At 41.7% G+C, this 24,187-nt stretch overlaps 1 protein-coding gene across 1 annotated transcript in view; it reads left to right on the top strand.

Annotated features, from left to right (window-relative positions):
• prkar1b (protein kinase, cAMP-dependent, regulatory, type I, beta) overlaps positions 1–24,187 on the top strand; it is a 66,222-nt gene that overhangs the window by 19,541 nt on the left and 22,494 nt on the right. The window contains exons 4-6 of the mRNA XM_040124209.1: positions 1,215–1,306; positions 19,957–20,018; positions 23,834–23,880. Coding sequence (XP_039980143.1) covers positions 1,215–1,306; positions 19,957–20,018; positions 23,834–23,880 — 201 coding nt within the window. The remainder of the gene's footprint in view (positions 1–1,214; positions 1,307–19,956; positions 20,019–23,833; positions 23,881–24,187) is intronic.

Raw genomic sequence — 24,187 nt, 5'->3', positions numbered from 1 at the left:
GGAGGCAAATAACCTTGTCACTAACCTGACTTCACTTTTACTTTTCTTACTTTGCTACTGAGAACACAAATAATTTGCCCGCTGAATTTGATTGGTTTCCTCTCATAACTGCTTGTAGGCGTAGTTGTTAAGTCATTAGAAATCCACCTTTTCCCATGTGGCTTTACCCCACCTTCTTTCCCAGTTGGCTAGAGGCTAAAATATCTTTTCATTAGCATGACAAGTTTGAAAGGACATAATATTGAATGATTCAAAAGCTGGTTGAAAGCTAGTAACATGCTGAGTGCCCTGACATTTAATGATCCCCTGGGTGACAGTGCTGGTGCTGGATCTTGTGGAGGATGACCTAAAATCTGAATCTGAAAATTACTTCTACAACTGAGCACCTCTGGGTGTCTGTGCTTTCTTCCAACTCAGTTTCCAGGCCAGACCAGCCTCTTTCTCATTCTGTCCACTGAGCAGCCAGGTCTAAGGAGTGCACTTTTTACACGTGACGTGGTTATGTGTGAATTTTTCTGTGTGTTGTGCACAGTGCTGCATGGTTGTCGTCATGTGGAGACATCTGTTGGTTTAACGTAATTACAGCCTAGTCCTTCCTCTCCACCACCACCAAAGACAAAACACATGTACACACTCCTTTCTATCTCTCAGTTTTTCTGCAGTAAGTACAATTTAGTTTAGTCTTCTTACTTTTTCCCCCTCTTCTGTTACTTTTTGCCTTTCCAACCCTAACAGGAGCTTCACTTCTATGATGCTTCTTAATAAATACGGACCTCTGTAGCTTTGTTGTGGCTAAGACTTTGCCATTCCGTAATGAACACACACACACACACACACACACACACACACACACACACACACACACACACACACACACACACACACACACACACACACACACACACACACAGAGAGTCTTGGACATGAAAATGCATGTTTTATGAATGAGTTCAGGCCTCCTGTGAATTTTTAAGGGCTGTGTGACATTTTGAGTGTAATCCCTGAACAGATGGGCTTTCCCAAAAATACACAGACACGTATGTGGGATATTCCTTTCAGAGTTTGCCAATACACTGCTCTTTAATTACTCAATTTAGTGTGCTTTTGAAGTCAGGGTTATTATGTGTTTGTGCTGGTTTGTTTCATGTGTCCACCTGCACAGTGTTGTTGCAGTGCACTTTACTGTAATGGGTATTACTGCTTTGTCTACACAGGTGATCCCAAAGGACTACAAGACCATGACTGCCTTGGCCAAGGCCATCTCCAAGAATGTGCTGTTTGCTCACCTGGATGACAATGAGAGAAGGTACAAAACGTTTGTGACCCCAATGACTTTTTTAATAGGTTTGCAAAAAATGCACTGTGATATCAGCAATCCAAATGTGTGTGTGGACTATGAATGCATGTTTGTAAGCTGATAAAATCATGAACAGGCCATTGTTCCAGTTGAGTGTATTGCCCTTGTGGCCACTGTGGGCCAGTATTGCCTGCTTTGGGAGGATCTCGAGTCTGCGGAGACACAGACAGAGAGAGAAGGAGGGGTTGACATGGACAGATGTGGCAGAGGAAGAGGGGGATTCGGTGAAGGGTGGGTAAGGGGACAAGTGGATGTGTCTGTGTGTGTTGTATTTTGTTGTGTTGTTGGTTGTTATGGTAACCTATGTGTACTCAGATAAGGGCGGTGGTACACCGATACATGCTCAGAAATCAACGATTCGCCATAGTTGTCTTGGAGAGAGAAGGATGCCAATTCCCCTCTATCCCTCCCTTTTTCTAGCCATCTGCTCCCATTCATTGTTCTTTCACATTCCTCCTCTCTTCAACCATACTCTCTCCATCCTTCCATCTGTCCCAGATCTCCAATGATGGCTGAATCTGGCTCTGACAGGGAAGGGGGTGCTGTGGGAAAGGCTCTCAGGTGGCTGGCCGTCCCGCCTGCCAGCCGGAATAATGTTTCATTGGCGGGGAGAATCCATTATGCCCCATGGAGAGGAAAACACCGGAGCTTTCCTGTTGGCTAAAGCCTCCACGGACCAAACCCAAAACACACTCTTTCCAGTCTTTCGTCAGCTGACAATTTACCATGCTCCCTTGGCACAGGCACGCAGACCTCTGATTGCACGTCAGTGCCTCTGAAGCAGCCCTGAGCAGAGTGCAACATGTGATAGATCCAGACAGTCTAAAAAAACCATTTACTTGGGTGGCTGATGTGGCAGATTAGAGTTACACCACAAAAATATGTGGCAGTAAACCTTGAACCATCAGGTTTTAATGTCCTCAAGGCCTTTTGGTATGCCAAGCTCTGTAATGGCAGTGTCGTAAGCCCATGAAACCATGCATGATGTAAAATTTATACGACTGGCTGTCACGTTTGCTGTCTCGCTACACACAGCTAGCATCAACCATTAATGCTGTGCACACAGGAATTTGTTGTTGTTGGATTTGTTGGTGAATGTGCAGCTAGCAGCGCTGAAGGCTCTTAGCTATAGAAAACCTTGCCTGATTTGCTAGGTTGTACAGGAACATGGCAGCTAGATGGCTTTGCCGTCTTCCTCCAACTCTATTCCTCTCTCTGTTGCTCTCTCAGTCTCCCTCCCTTTCTTCTGTTCTTCCTCACTCTTCACTTCCAGCTGATGATGCTGGACGGCTGGCTGCTTTGCTTGCTGGTGGCTTGGTTGCACTGCGGTTATGTTGTGGTTGTCCCGCCTGGAGCCCTTACAGACAGAAGTATATTGATGTATGGCAAATGTGGTCCTCCAGCATTAATGAAAAACTACACACAGCAGCCAGCAGGCCTCTGCACATGGCTTAGTTTCTGTAGAGTACTCTACGTGCTCTCATTGGTAAGGTTTGGCACAAACTTTTTTCCCTGAGAAGGTACATGTGTGATTTCTACTCTTCCTCAGATGTTGTATATATTGGTAATGTACAATAGTAGTTTATACTGTATGCCTGTTACCACTGGCAACACAACAGAAAAATAAATATGAACTCAGCTTTATAGTAATAATTTCTGCTTGTTGATTCCTTCTGTCATTGGCATCGATGAAATCAGTGAAGTACATTGGTACGTTAGCTTCTTCAGATGTGTCAGAACTGTAAAGGACTGACGCACATTAGCAGGTGACGTCTGACTGCCTGATCCTCTCTCTCTGCATCTCACTCCAACTCTCTTTCTTGCTCTTCGCTGTTCTGCAAACAGCTGGCCATTTGCGCATGTGGTCCCATTGGGTGAAGAAGTAGTGACAGCTGACTGTTGCTCCTTGACATCAGGGGAATTGGTCATTGCATGCATCATGGGATGACGGAGAGTTACAGGCAAAACCTGCATACCTAAATGGCTATTTTTTGTTTGAAGTCTATATGTATGAGACAGACAGAAAAAAAAAACAAAGAGATGATAGCTATGTGTGTGTCAAGGAACCATCTTGTGTGATTAATCACTCATCAGTTATGTAAGGTGATCACCACACGATTTGTTTCCCCATTAGCACTATATTATGCTATCATCCCCTTCAGTAATGAGCGCAATCTAAAAGAATGAAGCCCTATTTGTTTACCTCTCTATCTCCAATGCTCTATTTTTCCTCTTATCACTTTTTTCTTTGTAACCCTCCTTTTTTTTTTTTTTTTTTTTCCTTGTTGTCTTATCCTCGCTCACCCTGTCTCTCGTTCATAATCTATCTCATCTTTTTAAGTTACTTATCTTCCTTTCTAGGAATCCAGGGAGATTTTACTGGCTCTGTAAGCATTGCATTTTTACTGAGCTTAATGACAGACACTTGTTGACAAGGCCGCTTTTCTTTTACTTTCTACTTTCTAATTCTCTTTTTTCCTCTTAAAAAGATTTTGTTTGTGCAGCAATCGTATATTGTGCCGTGTTGGGGCATGTCTGTGTCCACTTTTACTTTGCAGCACAATCCAATCTCACACTCTAATCGATATCAATCAAAATTCTTCTTCTATATTGATCATGATATATATCTTCCAGTCTGAACAATAGGACCACCGTAGAGTCAGATGTACAAATTTCGAAATGTACAATGTTTATAACTTGGGTATAGTAAGTATCCATACATCAATGCTAGTCCTTGACTTTTTCTAAGATGGTATATGGTAATAATTAGACCGCAAGTGTTGATTGTGTGCGACTTTATTTTCTTACTTGGTGTCCATATGCACACAGCTGGCATTGCAGGATTGAGAGGGCTTCCAGTAATTTCCTGGTAAATTTATTTAAATCCTTACTGAGACAGCTCTAGAGGATGGATCCATCATATGCATCATTGCTGCCTGCCTGACACATATTAGCCAAAATGGATAAAGTCTGTGTGTGTAAATAAGACAGTCAACCCCTTCTAAATATGTAATTAGATTACATTTGATTCCAATAATTCTGGTGTTTAAGTTACTCCCCCAAACAACCATATATATATATATATATATATATATATATATATATATATATATATATATACGTATTTATACAGTATGCATGTATGTATACACACACACACACACACACACACACACACACACACACACACACACACACACACACACACACACAGAGTACATTCTCAAGTATGCATGTCAGAATTTGTTCCCAGTGCGTCTGTTCCAGCTGGGAGCATGGAGTCTTTGATTAACACACCATTCCATATGTCAAACTTTATGGCCTCAAAGTTTCTGAGCTCCACCAGCCATGTGTGTGTGTGTGGAGTCCATCTTTCCTCAGCTGCCTGGAAATGAAACCTAAACCCGTCTTGCCCTCCAGATTTCATTGAAATGCTGTTTTTCTTATTAAAAGGCAGTTTTTTCAAACACTTGGCAAGAGGAGGTTACAGGAAGAAAGACATCAAAGCACATGCTTTTCTTGTACTGATATTATTTAGGTTTATCTGTCAAGACTCACATAAATATAGCACTCATGCAGTTCATAAGTTTACATAACCAGCAAAGTTATGAATATTTTGTTTTGCTGATAAAAGACATAAAACGATGATGGAATGAACAAATCCTGTACGATCAGGGGACAGTATCTCTGTGTGTTTATCTCTTTGACCTTGGCTGGACTCTTAACTGACGTCTCAACTTCTGCCGTGGTGTGGCTCCCAGCGGGCCACTGGGTGGACCTCCCTATTTGCCGCCCATTAGCTGCAATAATGACTTCATTATGATATGCTCACAGACAGACAAGCACACAAGATAAGCTGGGAGCAGGTGTTTGATTTCGTATTGTGCTGAGCCTGAGTTGGCAACACCCAAATCAGCCTGCAACCACCTGTCTCAATACTGTAACCGCACAGTAGTTTTTATCATATCAACTGAAACTATTATCTCATCTTACCATCTGGATGTCTGATTATTCTGTTTTGGTTTCAGCTAACTTACAGCACTTAGATGATAGTTTTCCAATTAAAGGCTTTGATAAGAAAATATAAGAATTGATAACAGAAAGAATCAGGTCATACTCTTTTGTACCAATTTAGATATCTGGCCTTAGCCAAATTGTCAAGTTTATAGGTTTTTTTTTTGTGTATGCATGTGCACATTTGCAAGCACCTACAGCGTCTTTGTCCAGGTACGCCCAAATGAGATTTGCAAGCCTATCTCCCCACCACTTCCCCCTGTTAAATGCCCATTAAGAACCAGTCTTATAATATGGTCAACAGTAGTGCTATCGCCTGTTTAAACACACATTCTTGCAGTTCCTAGTGTAATAGGGTTTCTTATCTAATTTCCTATTGAAGTGATATGAAAATAAGACTTCTGATAGCAGTACACCATGTATGTTTTAATGTTGGCCTGTTTTTGTCAGTTTTTGTGCACACCTGGATAAATGACCTTGATGATCTCCCACTTTTTTATGTATGAGTGCATAAATGGAGAGACGGCAGGAAGGAACCGACAGAGGAGCAATTCTTTGAGGTCACATTCAGTGAAAGATTAATTAGAGAAGAAAAGGCCTCTGGGAAATCTGTCTGAGGTGCATTTATTTTTTCCCTTGACACAAACAAAGCACATACTAATAGACACATATATCTACGCTCATCACGTCGTATTCTACTGTCCACCTCCATTAGTCCAGTGCCCTCATACCACAAAACAATCTCCTGGGGACAGTATAGACATGAGAAACCTGCTCTCTGTATAACCAAATAAATAGTCTGGCAGGCATGGGGAAACCCTGTTTATCCCTGTATTCGTTTGTAAATCAAACGAATACAGGACTTCATCTTTTATATGTAGGGATCCTGAACCTCAAAAAATGGAAAATACTCTAACATAAACCACTTGTATATGATTCCATAAGAAGCACAATATATATATAACAATAAAAATTTAGCAGTCTAAATGTTTCAGCTGAGGATTTGATGGGGGAATGGGATTGTAAAGAGGTGGTGCTTACCGCATCCTGCCTGTTTTAATCCTCTAATTAACAAGCAGAGTAATGAGTTGATGAAGTGACCGATTAGGTGACCTTTGACCCCTAAACTCTGACCTCTGCACCTTCCCCACTAGCCCCTGCTGATGGACAGGGAACATCTTTAGTGTACTGGTACTTTTTTTGTGTGTGTGGTGCTTGAAGAGGTGCAAAAACGATAATAAATAATATCAATAAATAAATAAATCAGTGAGCGACAGAAAACTTAAACAAACAAACAGTAGCAAAGGGAAAGACAGTAAAACTGCCCTAGAGAGATCTTTTTTGTCTCGTGTTCCAGCGGAAGTTTATTTAAGGCCAGTGCGAAGGAACGAGACAACAGAGAGGATGCAGTTTGAGATAGTGTGCTATGTAGCCATATCAGATTAACACAGCTCTCATCATCATATCTGATAGTTCACTCATTTGAATCAGGCTCCATATCAATCAATGTGAGATTCAAGCTCTGTGCGCTGGTGAATGAGTTCATATTTGAAACAGATACGCTTTTTCTAAAATGGATAATACAGGCAGTAAAATGTGACAAATTGCAGTCACACACTACCTACTTTAACATCCACATGGACACAGTGACGCTCAGAGTTTGTTGTTACCATTTAGCAACCCCTAGGGGGTGTTTTTGCCACACACAGATAATATAGATATGAGGTATCAATTGAGTCATTGCTTCTGCCAGACAGGCACGCATGTCCTATTACTAAAAACAGATATGTACATGTACATACAAACAACTACAGATTATGTCCAAGGTTATTGAATGCATGTGGGCATACACACGTGTACACTTGTGTTAGGTGACCCCCTGAAGACTGTCCTTCCTGGCAGCATATTGAGCAGGGGAAACAGGATGTGGTGGCACTGAATAGCATAATGGATGGCTGTTTGTGAGTCTTCTCCCACCCAAATCTCTTTTTCTCGTGATTTTAGGATGACAACTGAGCAGTAGTCTCTGTGATGTGTGTGTTGGCTTTACGGTTCTTTGTGTGTCTTTTCCTGTCAATGAGAGGAACTGTTTCTTTGTGTGTTTAGGTGGAAGACTTGTGAGGATGTTTAACTGAATCTGTGATTTGTATTTTATGGTGGGCTATGCAATAACAGCAGTCTGCAGCATAAAACAAATGATGAGGTTTCTGTTGTGTGTTGTTTAGTCTATTTGTTTGCAGTCGTGTTTGTGTTTCCTGTCTTACTGATTCCCTCATTGACCCTCCATGTGTTCTCATCCCTGTTCTTCCTGAGAGCCTGGTGGTCCTCTTTTTCCCCTTTTCAGAATTCACTACTTTCTCTCTCTCTTTCTCTTCCTGTCTTTCTCCCTCTCCCAGTCATGTAGGCTCATTCACATCTACAGCCACACTCACATCCAGTCCCTCCCCCACATTAATGTGTAGTCTTCTCTCTCTGTCCCCCGCATGGCTTTGTGCTGCTGCCACAATGCCAGGGGCCAGGCGATGAGGTCACTCTCCACAGGAGAGCTGCAGGCCTGACTGAACCTCGACCATCCCCACCACCATCCAGCGCACATACAACTAACTGGCCAACAACCTCACCTCCCCCAGCACATCACGTCTTTGCGTCAGCTCGGACAACTTCACCTTTATGCCCAAGAAAACCACAGGACACGCACATAAACATAGCATTTTTAGGAAGTTCATATCAGCCAGGCTGCTTGCTTGCAAGCCACTGCAGATACACTTACTCATACGGACACATCAACAAGCCCACACACTAATGCACAAACACAGTTACACACGCTCATAATTGCACAGATAGGTGGAAACTTTTGTCCTCTCTCATACCATCTGCTGTGTTTCAACCTGTCCCCTGCTGCCTCTTCGCCCCCCCATGGCCATCTCTCCATCCTTTCCTGCATCCATTTCTCCATCCAGTTCTTCATAAAGTAATGAGTCATGTATTGGTGTTAGGGTCTGGAGCCCCTTTAGAACTTTGTGTTCCCTCCAAAATGTACCCCAGAGTCTGTGCAGGACCGTCTTCCAGCTAACTATGATTCATCCCTGCCTTTTCAGCTGCATATACCATCAGTGTGGGCGTGTACGTGAATGTCTGTGTACGTTTGCATGTGTGCACATGTGTAGACAAGTTTTCCTGTTTGTGTATGTGCGCAGGTACTCGCAGGTACTCGTGTGCAAGATGTATCACTTGAATGATCAAAAAAATGGTGTTTGCTTCTGTACATGTATGCATGTACAGTGCATGTGAATGTTTGTCCCACAATAAACAGGAAACGGGAAAGAGACTGGCCTCCGTTTTGGATCTGAACAGCAGTTGGATCAAATGTCCACAGTGGGAGAGGTAGTGAATCACTTTAATCTCTCTTAACAAAATGGCTCTCAAAATTACTTTGACTGCTGACAAAGTGAAAGTTAAGAGGAGCAAGTGCAGTAAAAGAGACAAAGAGTATTAGAGACACCTGTGTACGTGTCCAGTAGTATATGGGCAAGGCGTGACTCAGGGCATTTGTGATCATGGACAGTGTCACGTTACCTTTCATGTGAATGAATATGTAGGGTAAATGTGCGAGTGTGCATGACAGTGACTTCCTAACCAGTGTTTGCCCCTGCTGTGAGGACATGATGTTCCTGCAACCCTTCAGTGCCTTTATAGCCCAGCCAAGCCCAAAATACAACCCACACACTGACCACCACACATTAGCCGAGGACATAGCAGCCCAGCACCCTATAAAATAGCCTGGGTTGGCCCATGGCCTCCTATTGTATACATCCCGTCTGCTTTGTCTATGCTACCGTGATAGGTTCCAGTGCACAGGCACAGACAACAGTCTTGTTATAGCGTGTTAATCCTCCCATGACCACCTCCTTGGTTTGCAGGTGTCACTCTTGTTGAGTTTCATTTAGATTAGAGGCGGTCAGCCCATTTCCAAACTTGATAAGCTTCAAATGTGATGTCTCGTGGAGCTGGTGTTGCAGATTTTAGGCCATCATAGAGCAATTTGGCTTATAAGTAATAATTGTGTTTAAAAGTTGCTAGACTAATGCTGATATCTAGTTATCCACAGTACATACGTTAGCTTAACTATCAAGATGGCTGCACAGTTAAATGTATTAAAATTACTATTATGGTTCTGTATGAAACTGTAATACATGATCGTCACATGATTCTGCTGTATTTGCATTAGCAAGGAGATCTGTTGGATCTAACAAAGCATTCCTAATTTAGTCCATCAACAATTTGCAAGACTGTGTTACACTACATTATGAATAGTGTAGAGAGAGAGATGAAGGAGTAAACAGTGAAAAAATACCCTTTAGAGAAACAAAAAAAACCACACATACGTCCATAACAGGGAAGTTTTTCCTAAATATATTCAGGAAAAAAGGCAGCATTTCTTGATAAGTTTCAGTAGTTTTTTTGGACTGATAAATCTGTTCCACATCTTTTATTGATTTCAACATCTTTTTTATGTCTTTTGGTTTTCGTAGGAATGAGAACCTCCTAGTTAAAAGAGCCTTTTGAGACTATCAGCTTATTTTTTCATGAATTCAGTGTCTTTGTACCTAAAGGAAGGAGCTTTTTTGACTGTAGGGCCATATGGAATTCTGTTTTGTCTTCTGTACCCTGATAGTATAAGGGTATGTTGTTTGGATGAACTTCTCACAACTTGTGGGTAATAAAATGTCATTCAGTTCGTAATCTGTGTAGGAAAAGGCCCCAGACCTAATTTCTGTTAACTGAAACAAAGAAACTACAGAACAAGTATAATTATTAAAAAAGAATTTCCCTAAGATGTGTGACCGAAACTGGTACAACCAGTTCTGAGTAAGAAAATCGCAATTCTCGTATCCAGAATCAAGCAGCCGTAGCATGTTATATGTTGGTGTTACAGTTAAATTAGGTTTCCAGTTCGCAAGTTGCTAACATTAGCGCATTCCATGGTGTTAGCACATTATTCACCAGGTGCCGTTGGTTGCTCAACACTGTCCAGATCTGCAGGCTGTTTGTCTGATGAAGCTGTCTGTTTACAGCAGGGAAGGCCTTACGTCAGTCAAATGTCATCTATTGAATGTTAACTATTTCTCTCCCCTTCATGCACCCAGTGCACTTATTACCTCATTGCCCAGAGCACTGGTTGATGAGGTTTATACATTCATACACACACATGAGTACGGTGTACAGTTTTAGCCTTTAGCAGTTCCACAGTGGATACCTCCTCCTTCACTTCTCTCCATCTAGTCATCTACTCACCCCCCCCCTCTTCAGGCACCTCAGGCTTTTCAGAGTTTGCTTTCTGTCTCAATTTCTGCGTTTATGTCTATGTGTTTGAGTTTGCACATACAATGTACCGTGTTGTGTAAACAGCTCTCAGGTTTAAAACACCAACAAAGGACAATTTGCGTCCCGATCTGCTTCTCAAATGTTTATCTTGTTCTAGCGCTTGTCTTCTGTGAGGTGGGAATGAGGGAGTGCGGGGAGGGCAGAGGAGAAAAGAGAGGAAAAGACATGCCCTCGGGACAGCGGCATGTCTTATGATGTTTAGCGACGTGTCAGGATGTGTGTGTGTGTGTGTGTTTGTTTGTGTGTGTGTGTGTGTGTGTGTGTGTGTGTGTGTGTGTGTGTGTGTGTGTGTGTGTGTGTGTGTGTGTGTGTGTGTGTGTGTGTGTGTGTGAGAGAGAGAGAGAGGGAGGGAAAAGAGAGAGGCACAACTCTTGGCACCTATACACAATATATAGGCTCATTTAATCTGTACACAATATATATTTGTGCATTCGGTGAACTTCTCTCTCTGCACAATGTCTCCCTCTCTTTCTCTATATCTGTCTCTTTCCTTCATTCCAGTGACACGTACCCTGTAGACACATCAGAGAGGTAGAGGCTTAGTCCTGTCAGCGCCTGATTCAGCCTGACCCTTTTCCCTCTAAGTGGAGGAAGAGCTTGCTTTTTCCTGCCCTGGGGCAACAAACAACAGAGAGAGTGGGCATTAGGAAAGTGTGAAAATGCATGACTACTGAAAATGTGATCTAGATGGCCAACATGAAGAAGAAGTTAAAGTAAGCAGAGGAAAAATAAGTTTTAGCAAAGATACTCCCCTACACAGCAGCACAATCACTATACTGAGCAAAAGTGAGAAGGGAAAAGGAAAGAAGGGGAGAGGCAGCAGGGTTCGACATGTTTGTAATATTTTTAGGCTGACATAATGCTGCATCAGCTGGTGGTGTGTGTTGGATCATCAAATAGGCCTGTAAAACAGCCTTGTCACACTTAATACACACAGTAGTCTGAACAGAGGGGAGCAGGGAACCTCTATCCTTGTCAACATAAGGCCAGCAATGTAGTCTGAGATTTAGATGTATGTTTGAGTCAGACTTTATTTTCATCCGTTTTCATTTCCAGCTAAAACATTGTATTTATGTACATTATACAAAAGAGAAGGAGGAAATACATGAAATATGGAGTCACGTGTTTCTTGAAAGCCAACTGGAATGTATTACTGGTACTTTGCCTGGAAAATTATTCAGCTATTCTCTGCAGTAACATATAAATAATCCCATTATTTTGAACATCAAAAGGTTCTGAAGTGGCATATATTTACAATCATGATACTGTCAAAGTCAAATGTTTGTTCTTCGCTCTGTAACACATCCTGATTTCTCCTCACATCCTCCTATCATCCGCTCCTTCTCTCTCACAGTTTTCCTCCTCAGACTGGTCCTTTCTTCTGCTGCCATGCATCTCTGGATGTGTATACCTGTGTGTGTGTGTGTGTGTGTTGAATGGTTATGTTCCAAGCAGTAGTCACAGCAGAGGAATGAGATTTTACAACCTGCAGCTCATTATCATTGCCACTGTTAAAACTGTCGGAATGGTTGTAAAATAGCGTTTCTAAGCTTGTATATCTGCATGTGTTTGTTTATGTGTTTTTTTGTTTATGTACAAGTGAGTGTAAACAGCGAGTGTTCATTAAGCTTGATCTGGTAGAAGGCCTAAGCTGTCTGGTATGCACTGCATCAGCTGGCCGCTTTTCAACAGCACTGTAATATTCTCAATGAAACCTCCCTCTTTCTTATTATATTTTACTGTCTGTCTCTGTTTGTACTTCCTCACTTCCAAGCCCTCCTGTTGCCATGCCAGCGACACAACAGTGTGAGGAAAGCACTGATGGTACAGTAGGTGCTGGGCATGGTAAGGAGGTGATAAGGCCAGATTGCCCTCTCATGAAGTTTGAAATTGGCAGCTTCGCAGGGTCCAAGGTGCCAATGCTGGTTCAGTGGTTGTTCGGCCTGATGTTTTATGTGTTGACTACTGCTTCAATTAGGCTCAAAGATTTCAGGAAAGCCATTGTGACAGTTAGTCTTTCCTCTAGATTGGTCATCCCTCCCTGCAAGATGTTGTTTGTTTGAATCTCTGACAGTTTTTGTTTTTGTTTTTGTAACAAGCACTGCTGTAAAGGGTATTATCTAACTCCCTTGGATACGGCAGCTACTGTTTACCATGGAGCAGTTACAGCAGGAACATGGCTCCTGGATTTATTTATTAATTTCATCATCTCACATTTTGCACACTGCTGATCAGATATTGAAAAAAAATTTAGGGGAGTGATTTCTCATAGTGATCTCAAATGGGTCTAGCGAGGCCATGGTTTGACAGCTCTATGCTCCGCTTAATCCTGCTACATTTAATTGGATGAATGCACCACCTGCTCAGTTGCCAGTTACCTTTGAGTCTGATTCTCAAACTGGAAATAAGATGGCAGCTGGAATAAAGACTTTTCACCTAAATCTGGTTATGATAATTTGAGCTGAGAAACAGAACAATGCTTCATTTTATATCAACAACAGCAACTGTAGTGTAAATATTTGTTAATGAGGCTTGGGAGGTGGCAAGTCAAATCATAGTTTGCTGACTGGTCTGATATGTAACTGACCAGGCTGAATCAGTTCTCCAGACATCTCTATGCAAAACAGCGAGCTTGCAAGGTGTAGTCTTGATTTGCAGGTTTAGAAAATGATGCATCACTGTTTTAAAGCATAAAAATACATATTGGACCAAGTAGATTCTGCAGTTTTCTTTTAATGATCCATGTCATCCAGTCATGTGCAACATGAAATAGGACACTTGCAAACTAAGGAAAAATATACACCTCACCACTGCACTTAAGAGCTTTCAAACTCATAGGAATTGGATATTAGACATTCTACCTCTTAAACTCCTTATTTTTCTCTCAGGTGGTGTGATCATTGCAGAACATATAAATGATACTGTTTCCTTCAGCAGGTTTTGGCAGCAGTGTACAGGTCACACAGATCACCAGCATAAATGCTCCGGGCCTCAGGTGCTTTTGGTCCTGCAGCGCACATATACTTAGACACACGTCTACACTTCGAGGCAACAGGATGCTTTTGGGTTTACACCCCTTATAAACGCACCAGGGCCAGGTGTGTGGGTTTAACACAGTTTGCTCCCTGCCCTCTGTTGGTTTTAAATACAACTTCCAACATTTAATCACACAGCTTACTCTAAGTGGACCTCTTTAGACCTCCACGTATGCAAACGTTAGCCCCCATTTGATCTTTGAGACAAAAATATCAGTCCAAAGTGCTCTTAAATTCTATTACGGATTTAAAAAGTCTTCAGTGTGTAATAGCCCATTCTTAAGTAAAAGTACACCAAGTGTGTTTTGGAGCTTATGATGTTTATCAGACCTGGAGTTTTAGAGCCCTGCGGACCACATCCAAAGGCAGATTGGGAAAAGGCCAGTTGAGTTTTAGAAAAGTGAGGGTTCTCTTTCTCCTTGCCTGGCCTTGGCCTTGTCTCTCCTCCCACATTGTTGACCATCTCTAAGTGGTCATTGCCATCAGCCGTAAACTGTTATGTCCACCTGTAAACCTCCAGGACCACCTCTGTGCTGCATGGTTGCCTGTACACTCTGTACAGGCCAGTTCACATCAGTCCAGACAAAGATAAGGACCTTGTAAAATCATTCAAAAATAAGCTCATCACTGCATAATTTAAAAAAGGGCACAGAGGGGAAATATTCAGCAGCATGTATATGTTTAAGTATCAGTGCTTATTTTACACTATTAGTAAAAAGAAGATGACAGCAAAAAAAATAAACACAATTCAAACAGGGGCAAACTAGGGTACAGCCACTAGCTATGGCCAGAAATGTGTGTACTAGGTTAGAAGTGTCTGCTATTTAGAGTTTATTTAGCCTGCTCTATGTGCATTGTCATTCATTTTCTTTTTCTTTTTTTGTTTGTAAGGAGACATGACCAACAGTGTGTGGGATTCAAGGGCTCCCTCTTTCTCAAGTGTTTTCAATCCAACGCACCTGCCTGTAAGACTTTATGGGATGCAAAAACTTTAGAAAAAAAAGTAAACCAGAAACAAATCATTATCAATTGTCTTTTACAAACAATGAAATGTGAACTCACATTAACTGGAATTATTCTCTCAATATTTGATGTGTTGTCTGATGTGTGGTTGCTGTTCGAAGTGATCTGCAGTATAGCTCAGAAACATGCCTAGCTGTACTTAAAATCATTAAAAAATCTAATGCCCTAAAATAATTAAATTACTATATGCAGTTTCTTCATTTGGCATCTACTAAAATCACACTGTAGCTGATGTGTTCTGAAGTATATTTCACAGTTCTGTTATTAAAGGTGACCATAGTAGTTTTAAAATTGGTTGTGATTTGGTGGTTGGAGAGGATCTTTGTGGTGTGTCTTGACCAAGTAAGACACAACACACACCGCTGTGGTTTTTCTTTGGAGTTTGGAGGCTGATATGAAGAAATGGGCAGCAGCTGGCATGGCCTGGTCCCTCTGTTTTTCACCAGGCCTCCAGGGAGAGACAGGGCGCGTGCCAAGAGCTTTCATGTCATAAATATCCTCCCTGAATGGTTCAGTGCTTTATAATTATACCTCTTTCATCTCCCCCATTTTTCACTCTCTCACTCACACCCTCATACTGCTGCCTATTGTCAGTGGTGTGTGTGTCTTTCTCTTATGCGAGTGCATAAGTGTGTATACATGATTATATGTACATACAGGTTTATGTAACTTTATGGTTTAAAAAAAACAAACAAATTTCAGTTTGTTCACACTGACAGAGCTCACCAGAGCTTAATGGGGTTAGTTGGTTGTTCCATGTGAGTAACTTCGGCTGGTTGTGCTCAAGTTTAAACTCTGGACATTAAACTGTACAACACTTAGTCAGCCTCATAAAGCTGTCCACCATTTAACTGTGATATACCCATAATGACTCACACAACAGGCTAGTAAACAGTTGTTGTTCCTCCATCATCAGTGAAAGACTAATTTATGTTTGCATGCTCATTTTTGTGAGTGTGCTTGTGCTTTACACATTGTGCTGACTAATCACAATTCTTCTCTGTGTTTCACAGCAACCTGCCACTTTTTTTAAGTTGTTGAGAGTGTGTTCAGTGCATCTCTGCAGTCCTTCAAGAGCTTTTACTTCTAGGTACCCTGCAGTAAGTATGCAGCATTAATTCTGTGTGACAAACCCAGTCACTGAGGTATTGGGAAGCCCCAGCTGGCAGGACTCCTGAAAACATATCAGCCACATTTTCGTGTGTCAGCTAAACCAGTGGCACATAGCTGGCACGCCAAGAAACAGCTTGGAGAGCTGAGGAGATCCCATATGCGCTACAGTTGTTGATTATTTTGGTTACTGCAAAACCTCTTCCACCCAGACGGAGTGAGCATTCTGGATGGGTTCCCCATGAAAGACTTGTGTAACTTAACATTGTGCGGCCCATTAAGAAACACAAAGACATGGCGGCACGCCGTGCTGTGAAAGAGCCCTTCGGTGTTAATGGTATAATGGCAGTGCTGTGTTGAGGTAGTAATGTAAGAGATAAGACGTCTGCTGCTGAGCAAATAAACAGCTGTGTTGTAGGAGAGATTAAGAAGAAGGAGGGAAGAGGGGAGAGAGAAATGCCACCAATGCCAGCCAGGAAGAATAACAAGCAATCCAGCTACAACAAGCAGGCCTGATTTTATTTCATTAAGAACTGAAATCCCCCAAACTACCCACGTCTTTATGGGTGTTTGAGAACAATAATAGCCTGTTGCTGAGTTGTTGTGTGCATGTGTGTAAGAGAGAGTGAAGGAGCACATAAACATTTCCTGTCATTCTCACACGAATACACACATTTACACAGACTCTGAACTTGTGGCAGCTAAATTCTACTTTAGTTAATCTGACTTTTTTCATGATCAGCACAGAACAAGCAATGTAGGGCCTCACATAAAGTTGCCTCTTATTTCTAATTGTATCCATTTTGATGTTAATTCTACCCATGACTGCATCTTTTGACATCATCTGTTCCTCCTTTAAACAAAACTGATGCTTCACCACCATGATAGCGACTATTGAAGAAGTGCCATTATCTCTAGCTGCTCCTTCCTGTGCGACAAATGAACATCATGGGCTATGCGCTGTCTACGTGACGTCATCTGGGCCAAGTCTGTGTGTGCTCAGGGGGGATAGATTGTAAGGATTTCAAGTAGGATCAGAATGATAATAATAGCAATAATAGTATGAAAGTAATGAACAACTGGGTATTTACATGGATGAATTTTAGCTATTTTTGGTCTGTGTTCTTGCATTCATGTGTACCACTGAGTGTGTGTGTGAAGGAACATACACATGTGTTTCAGGGAAGTATCTTCACATATCTCAACCATGACAGAAGCTTTGTCTCCCTCCCTAGGGTGGAGGTGAACTTCTTCGCCCCCCCAGAGTCTGCAGGGTCTCTCTGTCTCTTTCTCTTTCTCTGTCTGTCTCTGTCAGAACAGCACATCCATTGTTAGAAAGGGGGGCTCTGCCTTTTCATAAGGTCAGAGGGGCTACAGGTAGCGGAAAGGACAAGATTAATCACTTCATCTGGGAAAGGCAAGGAGGGGGCGATAGACCAAGAGATGGGAGAAATAGGCGGGGCAGGGAGAGAATTAGAGGGAAGAAAGGGGTAATTGAGAGGGGAGAGGAAGAGAAAAAGTGATCGAGAACAGACGGGGAGGAAGTGGGGGATGAAGAAAGGGAAAGAGAGACAGGTAGAAATGAGGGGAAGTAATTACCAGCCTAAGTGTCTTTGTTGTGCTCACCGATGCATTCAGTGAGAAGCAGGGCATGGAAGAGAGAGGTGGTCAAGGGTAATTACCTAAACACTGGTTTGTTTGCCTTTGATCCTCTCACTATGACTAAGTATCTAAGTTTTGAACATCCCACCGGCTGTGTGATGCATCATCACCATCAATGCCATCATCATCAGCACTACCAAAGGGCACATACCTAGTATAAGCATAGCCGTTCCTGAGTTAGATTGCACCGAAATATATTTTGTCCCAAGGAGATATGATTTTAACATCATTCAAAATATCACATAAAAGTTAATGACTTGTAAGGACCGGATTTTTCCATGGTATTTTTAGTCTGTGCTCATGTTGTTGGTTTCCCCCGTTGAACCTCTTGTTTTGCAAGGGTAATTATTGTCATAAACCACACATTATTAGTTATACGTGATCTGAAACCCACTACTCTGAAGCTCCCTGAATAAACAGATTCCATGCCGAGCGCAGGTGGTCACAGATGTGAGGAGAGTTGAGGGCATTACTGCAGATGTTGCACTGACTAATCACCATCAAAGAGTTTTAATTTGTGTGTCATATGAGAGTGCCAGTACGTGTGTTTTCATCACGAATGCCAGTGCTTTGCTTTTATGGTGTTGTTCTTACAAGTGTGTGTGTGTGACTGTATTGACATGCGCCACTGAGTTGCATGCATAGTACCACGTGTATATACTGGAGGCTGTAGTGTATATGAGAGTACCTAAGTGTGTCTGTGCAACTTTTAGCTCGTGCTTGTACACTTCAAAATGTGAGGGTGTTTTTGTGTCTGTGCATGTGTCTGTGCGTGTGTGTGTGTGTGTGTGTCTTTGTCTTTGAGGACATGTGAGTCAATGGCCAGCTGCATCGCACAGGGCCTACCTGAACCTGGCCCAAATCCACCTTCTTAAATCTGTTTTTTATTCAGTGTCACATAAACAAATACCAGCAATGTCCGTTTACTTCCAAACCACTCAATAACAGCCTCAGATCTCTCCCCAACATCTGTTGACCTGTGTTTTCTTTTTTTTTTACTGGGGAGGTTTAAGTAGAGCAACACTTTTATGTTTGTAGTGTGCAGCAGGGTTTGTTTGGCTGTGTAACCCTTTTCATTTCTAAGTGATGCATAGTCTGGTGTAGTGTCATGAGTACAAACCTATTCAACACCCACACATTATTTTGTACAAACCTGTGTGTTTTCATGGGCAATATATACTCAGACGCCGACAGGCTGGCTCAAATACACACATTCAGTGACACAAACACACACACACACACACACACACACACACACACACACACACACACACACACACACACATACACAGATACAGAACGGGCTCAAACTTGCCCCACATTCACTCAGCAGGTCTTGTATGTCTTTGATATGCCTGACCCTCTTTTATTGTTTTTTCTATATTTCTCTATAAGACGGGTGGTATGCAGCTGATTAGATAGATAAATATACCCCGAAGGTGTGAGACGGGCAAAGAGTTGGAGAGGAAGGATACTGAGTTTTCTCTTGTCCCAACACATCCCAGCAGTGGAACTTTAATCTGCTGAGGCTTCATGCATTTAAACGGCCCGATTAGGGACAGTCTACCAGGCGCTTTCCCTGCCGGGCTGAAACAGAAATTAAGTGCTTAGGCACAGCCGTCATTTTGTTTGTTTTCTCAGCACTTCTTTTAGAAGAATCACTCAGCGATACATGCTTTGATCATGTTCTGTTACAATACAGACTCATGTTGAAGCCTATGCACCATACTAATTAAATGTAAAGATGCAGGGAAAGTGGCTGAAGCTTTGTAATGCTTTTTTATCTGATGATAATATCTCTTATGTTTGGTACTTGCATTTAGCAAAACTCACAGAGTTGAGTCTAAACATCAGTAGTAATGGATAAATAATGATGATGCCATTGTCAAACGAAGGATGGTGACAAAAATACATTGAATTTATGTTTTTGAGGCTTTTTGATAAACCAAACAGTGGTGGATTTGTTGGACTGAACTGTATATGTTCACATTGGCCTACCTTTATTCTTTAGAATGGTTTCAACTGAGGATAGCGGGTGTTTGGTTGGATGTGGATGATGATGGAGAAATCAGTTGTGTATACATTCAGGTGGGTGTGTTTTGTGCAAGTTTGTGTGTGTTTGTGTGTGTGTGTTGGGGTCATCCAGAGTTCCCAAGCCCATCTCTTTAGCTTATAGAATGGACACAGTGATGACGGCTGCTCCATCTATTCCATGATGCCGCTCTTCCATGGAACAAACTCGTGTGTGTACTGTATGTTTTTGTATTAAAGTGAGTAAACAATTCAGAAAAACTGTGGCGTAATGTACCATAATAACAGGTATGTTGGTAATAACCATGTTTTCCCTCTCCCTCCCTTTTTCCTCCCCAGTGACATATTTGATGCCATGTTCCCAGTCACTCACATTGCAGGAGAAACAGTCATCCAGCAAGGTATGTATAAATGTTTTGTTTAGATTATGCAGTTGATGTAACTTGTAGTGTATATTACAATTTGGGTTTTCACTCTTCAGCAAATTGTTGTAACTCTTTATTTTTCATAGAGCTCTGCACTTGAAAATAGATGAGATGTTGCTGTAACATGCAATAAATTACTGTTAGTTTTGCTTAGGGGAAAAAAGCCTCTTCATAATCAAACAATCACAAAATTAATGAAGTGGAAGGTGAATTCCCTGCTAGATAACAGCATTGACAATAGATATTGAAATAGCTATTGAAGATATTGATATTAAAGGCAATGTTCTGACAACTGACTGACTGATTTTGTGAGTTACATTGCCTTGGCACATATATGATCCACTCAGCCACTTAAGTAGAAAGGAATCAATTAAGATGCTGTTCTCACTGATTACCTTCAATGGCTTTTTCTCAATGAATGCATGTATTACAATGTCACTAAGACTCACATTCACTTTATCCTGTTACACTCTTGTTTCCCTCCCTTTTCCGCTCTTTGCCTCACTCTCACATTCCCTCAGTTTGCACCAGATGTCAGGTCCCTCTCCTCTGCCTAACCACAGTCGTCAAAGCCTTCACTCTAGACATCCCTGGACTTTGAAGGAACACAGAGCTTAGCAGGGCCAGACTGTATTTTTCCAGTGCCCCCCCCCCACTCAAACTCCTATCAAACACAGACACAGACACAGACACGTTTAACCACATATTTGAAACACTGAAAACACACATTCTCACAGTCAAATGCCCACTTTCAGATAATACAATGTTCACACCTGCACAAAATCACATTTGTAGAGCATGACTTACATACCCACTCACATCGATGTTAAGTGAATGAAAACTGTCATTGCTTTGACATACACTCTCTCAGTCACTCCCACCTACTCTAAGTCAGCATCCAGGAGTATATCAGGCCTAATTTGGTGATAATAAGTCTAGCTAACTTTACAGGGCCCCCAGCCCCAGACAGCCCATTGTTATATATGCTATAGAGTGTGGTATATAGTATATACAGCGCTGATGTCATGGCTAATGTCTGGACTACTGTACAGCTTCAACAAACCCACCCATGCTACTGGCCCATCACACACTGTTTAGACACAGCTAGGAGTTATTAACTCTGAGGCTGGAGTGGTATTTAAACAAAGGGAGAATTTACTCAATCATAACATGCAAAATGGAGGATCAAGGTATTTTCATTGTAATCTGTTGTCTAATGTAATATATCAAGTGATTTTCATTGTTGATTTTGACATGTATCCAATTTTGCAGTAAAATATCAACTGGTTTTGTGGTAAAAGGAAAGTTTTATGGTTGATTCCGAACTTGAAATATCAAATTCCAACATGAAATCAGTTTTGATAGATGGACATGTTTAGCTCAATGGTGCACCAGCATTTTGGGTACAAAACCTCTAAGTGGACGAGGATGTAACCTATGTTTTCCTCTTGAGCAAAATCAAAGAACCTTAACAGTTTGTACGTCAATTATCTTTTGTTAAAACGAGGACACACTGAGTACACCAGCCTGTGTGTGTGTGTGTGTGTGTGTGTGTGTGTGTGTGTGTGTGTGTGTGTGTGTGTGTGTGTGTGTGTGTTTGTGTGTGTGTGTGTGTGTGTGTTTGTGTGTGTGTGTGTGTGTGTGTGTGTGTTTGTGTGTGTTTGTTTGTGCACGCGCTGGTCAAATATTTGCCTGCACTCTCAGGCGCAGGGGGATTGGAAGGGCGCAAAACAAAGGCTTGAGAACCAAAGTGATAAAAAACAGGAAGACTAGAAGAGAAGAAAGACAGAGCGAGAGGGAATTGAAAGAGAGATAGATGAGATGAAAGAATGAGAGGCAGAGACAGTGAGAGGGAGATAGCGGAGAGCCAGGTTGCAGCAGGTTGTGTGTTTGTGTGTGTCTGCCTGCGTATGTGTGTGTGTCTGGGTTCTCCTCGGACAGACCATCAGACAGACGGGGAGCGTTTTGTGTGACAAATAGAGCTATATGATTAACGAGCACCCTCCACTCAATATTAATTAGCCGTGTGAACTCCTGTGAACTTTAAACACAGGGCACTCCCAGCCTTTCAACTCTTCAGGTGAACATTCACTCAAGAACACATGTACACACATACACAGTCATACACACCCTCATTTGGTACCTATGAAATGCATACACATGCATGCTTTTGTCATGTATATTCATGCATCATTATCCACTTGTACCTGTGAATGGATTTTATGGTTTATTTATATCTTATTGTAAGAGTTAGCTGCACAGAGCTTCACAGTGCTCAAGTAAGTGGCTGTCAGTCCTTTTTAATAATTCCCCCCTCAGCCCCATGTAACGGATAGCATAATTAAAGGAACACTTTGCCATTTTTCAGCCTTATCTCCAGACTAGATGCTTTTAGCGGACGTCAATCTACCAGATCCTCTGGCTCGCTTCAAGGGTTAGGGTTCACTTTGAGAGCACAGCACGCTCCTGTCTGTAGCACAACAGGGATCCAGTCAGCAAACCAGAAAACATTTTGAGTTGCAAGCCTTCCAAATATAACAGGTACCTATCAGTTAGTTGTATCTAATACAGCAAGTGAGAGATTAGGAAACAATTGGAAATAGTGCTCGCTGGAGGCAATGAAGCATATAGAATGTATTCTTGCTAAAATCGTAGCCACATATTCTGCATTTTTTTCCTTTTGGGAAGCAGATTTATGGAACGCCCTCTACAAGCAGGGGGCGTAGAAATGGGAAGCATCATGCCAAGTCAGGGCAAGTCGTATCTTTCCTGACAAGCTGAGTCTGAGATGTCCTAAAATGCCCATCTTCCACAGAATAAATACCTGTGATTTAGGCGAACCATGACTTTTCTACTGATGCAGTCCTTGGGCCAAACTGTGTTTTACAATTTGGGGACTATTGCCAAGCAATCAGCAGAGATTTAAGGAAGCTACTGCTCCCAGTCAAGATATAGACCAACACATAACCTCTGTAAAACAGCAAATTGAATTCACACTTTGTTTTTTGTAGGGATTAAACTAACAACATATAACATAGTATTAGAGTGGTATCAATATTCTCATCTAAGTCTTTTTCCCAACTAGTTGTAAGAATCGAAGAACACCAAGATCTCTTGATTTTTCAGTGATCTAACAAATTTCTTTTGGTGTTTAATTAGCATAACTACTTCATGTTGCTGCTAGCATGGCTGTACCTTTTATAACCCTGTTTTTGTTCACATTTTCTGTTTCTGTTGAAAAAAACATTGATCTCAAAAGCACAACATGATTACTAATGGAAAATGTGTGTCTGTGCCTATGTAGCGTGTAGAGTGACAATGTCTCAAACAGAATAAATGTAGCTGACATCTGTAATTATACAGTATACCCCGAATCTCTCTGTACTTTACTGAGATGTTTTAGCTCTGCATGCTGCCCACTTCAGTTTCAGAGTTTCCACTATTAAGCCAAATAAGCAGCTGTAATGACCTCTGCTGTTGCTGCAATCTTCTACTGGCGAAGGCTCTAGTTCACAAACAAAATCGTCAGGTCGAGTGAAATATGGATTCTGGAGGAGACAGTGGCATCTTTGACACTGTCTGCCCTGAGGCTTTTAGTGGCTCTCAATTTATAAAGACCCAAAGAAAAATGAACACAAGACAAGAAATTAAGCAGTTTCTTTTTTTTACGGAGAAGAGATATGATAGAAAATGTATGCCTGTGTGTATTAATGTGTAAGCCAGGTATATTTCCTGATTATTTTTTTTTCTGCTCTCACAATCTCCTGTTTCTCCTCTTCTCTTCCCTCCAGGCGATGAAGGAGACAACTTCTATGTGATTGACCAAGGTGAAGTGGACGTAAGTGGCTGACATGGAGACACAAGCACACATTCATTCATTCTCTCTTTAGAGAAGTTTTTGTTATGATCAGTGAAATGGATTAAAGCACGCCATTCCAATTAAAATATTAGCATTTATTCACCTGTATTCAAGGGTAAGCCATAAGGATTGTGACTCGGTAGGAAAACCCAGCCTTTTCAACTCATATTCTGACAATGTTTCCCCCTAACAATGGAAAGATTGTATCGGACTGCCCCCATATTTGTTCTCTTCCACTGTCAGTTCCACTCTGATGACAATCTGAACATTGCGCTATAGAGTCCAG

This window comes from Xiphias gladius, chromosome 3 (assembly GCF_016859285.1).
Source record: "Xiphias gladius isolate SHS-SW01 ecotype Sanya breed wild chromosome 3, ASM1685928v1, whole genome shotgun sequence".
Classification (NCBI taxonomy): domain Eukaryota; kingdom Metazoa; phylum Chordata; class Actinopteri; order Istiophoriformes; family Xiphiidae; genus Xiphias; species Xiphias gladius.
This window is presented reverse-complemented; position numbering and strand designations above follow the sequence as displayed.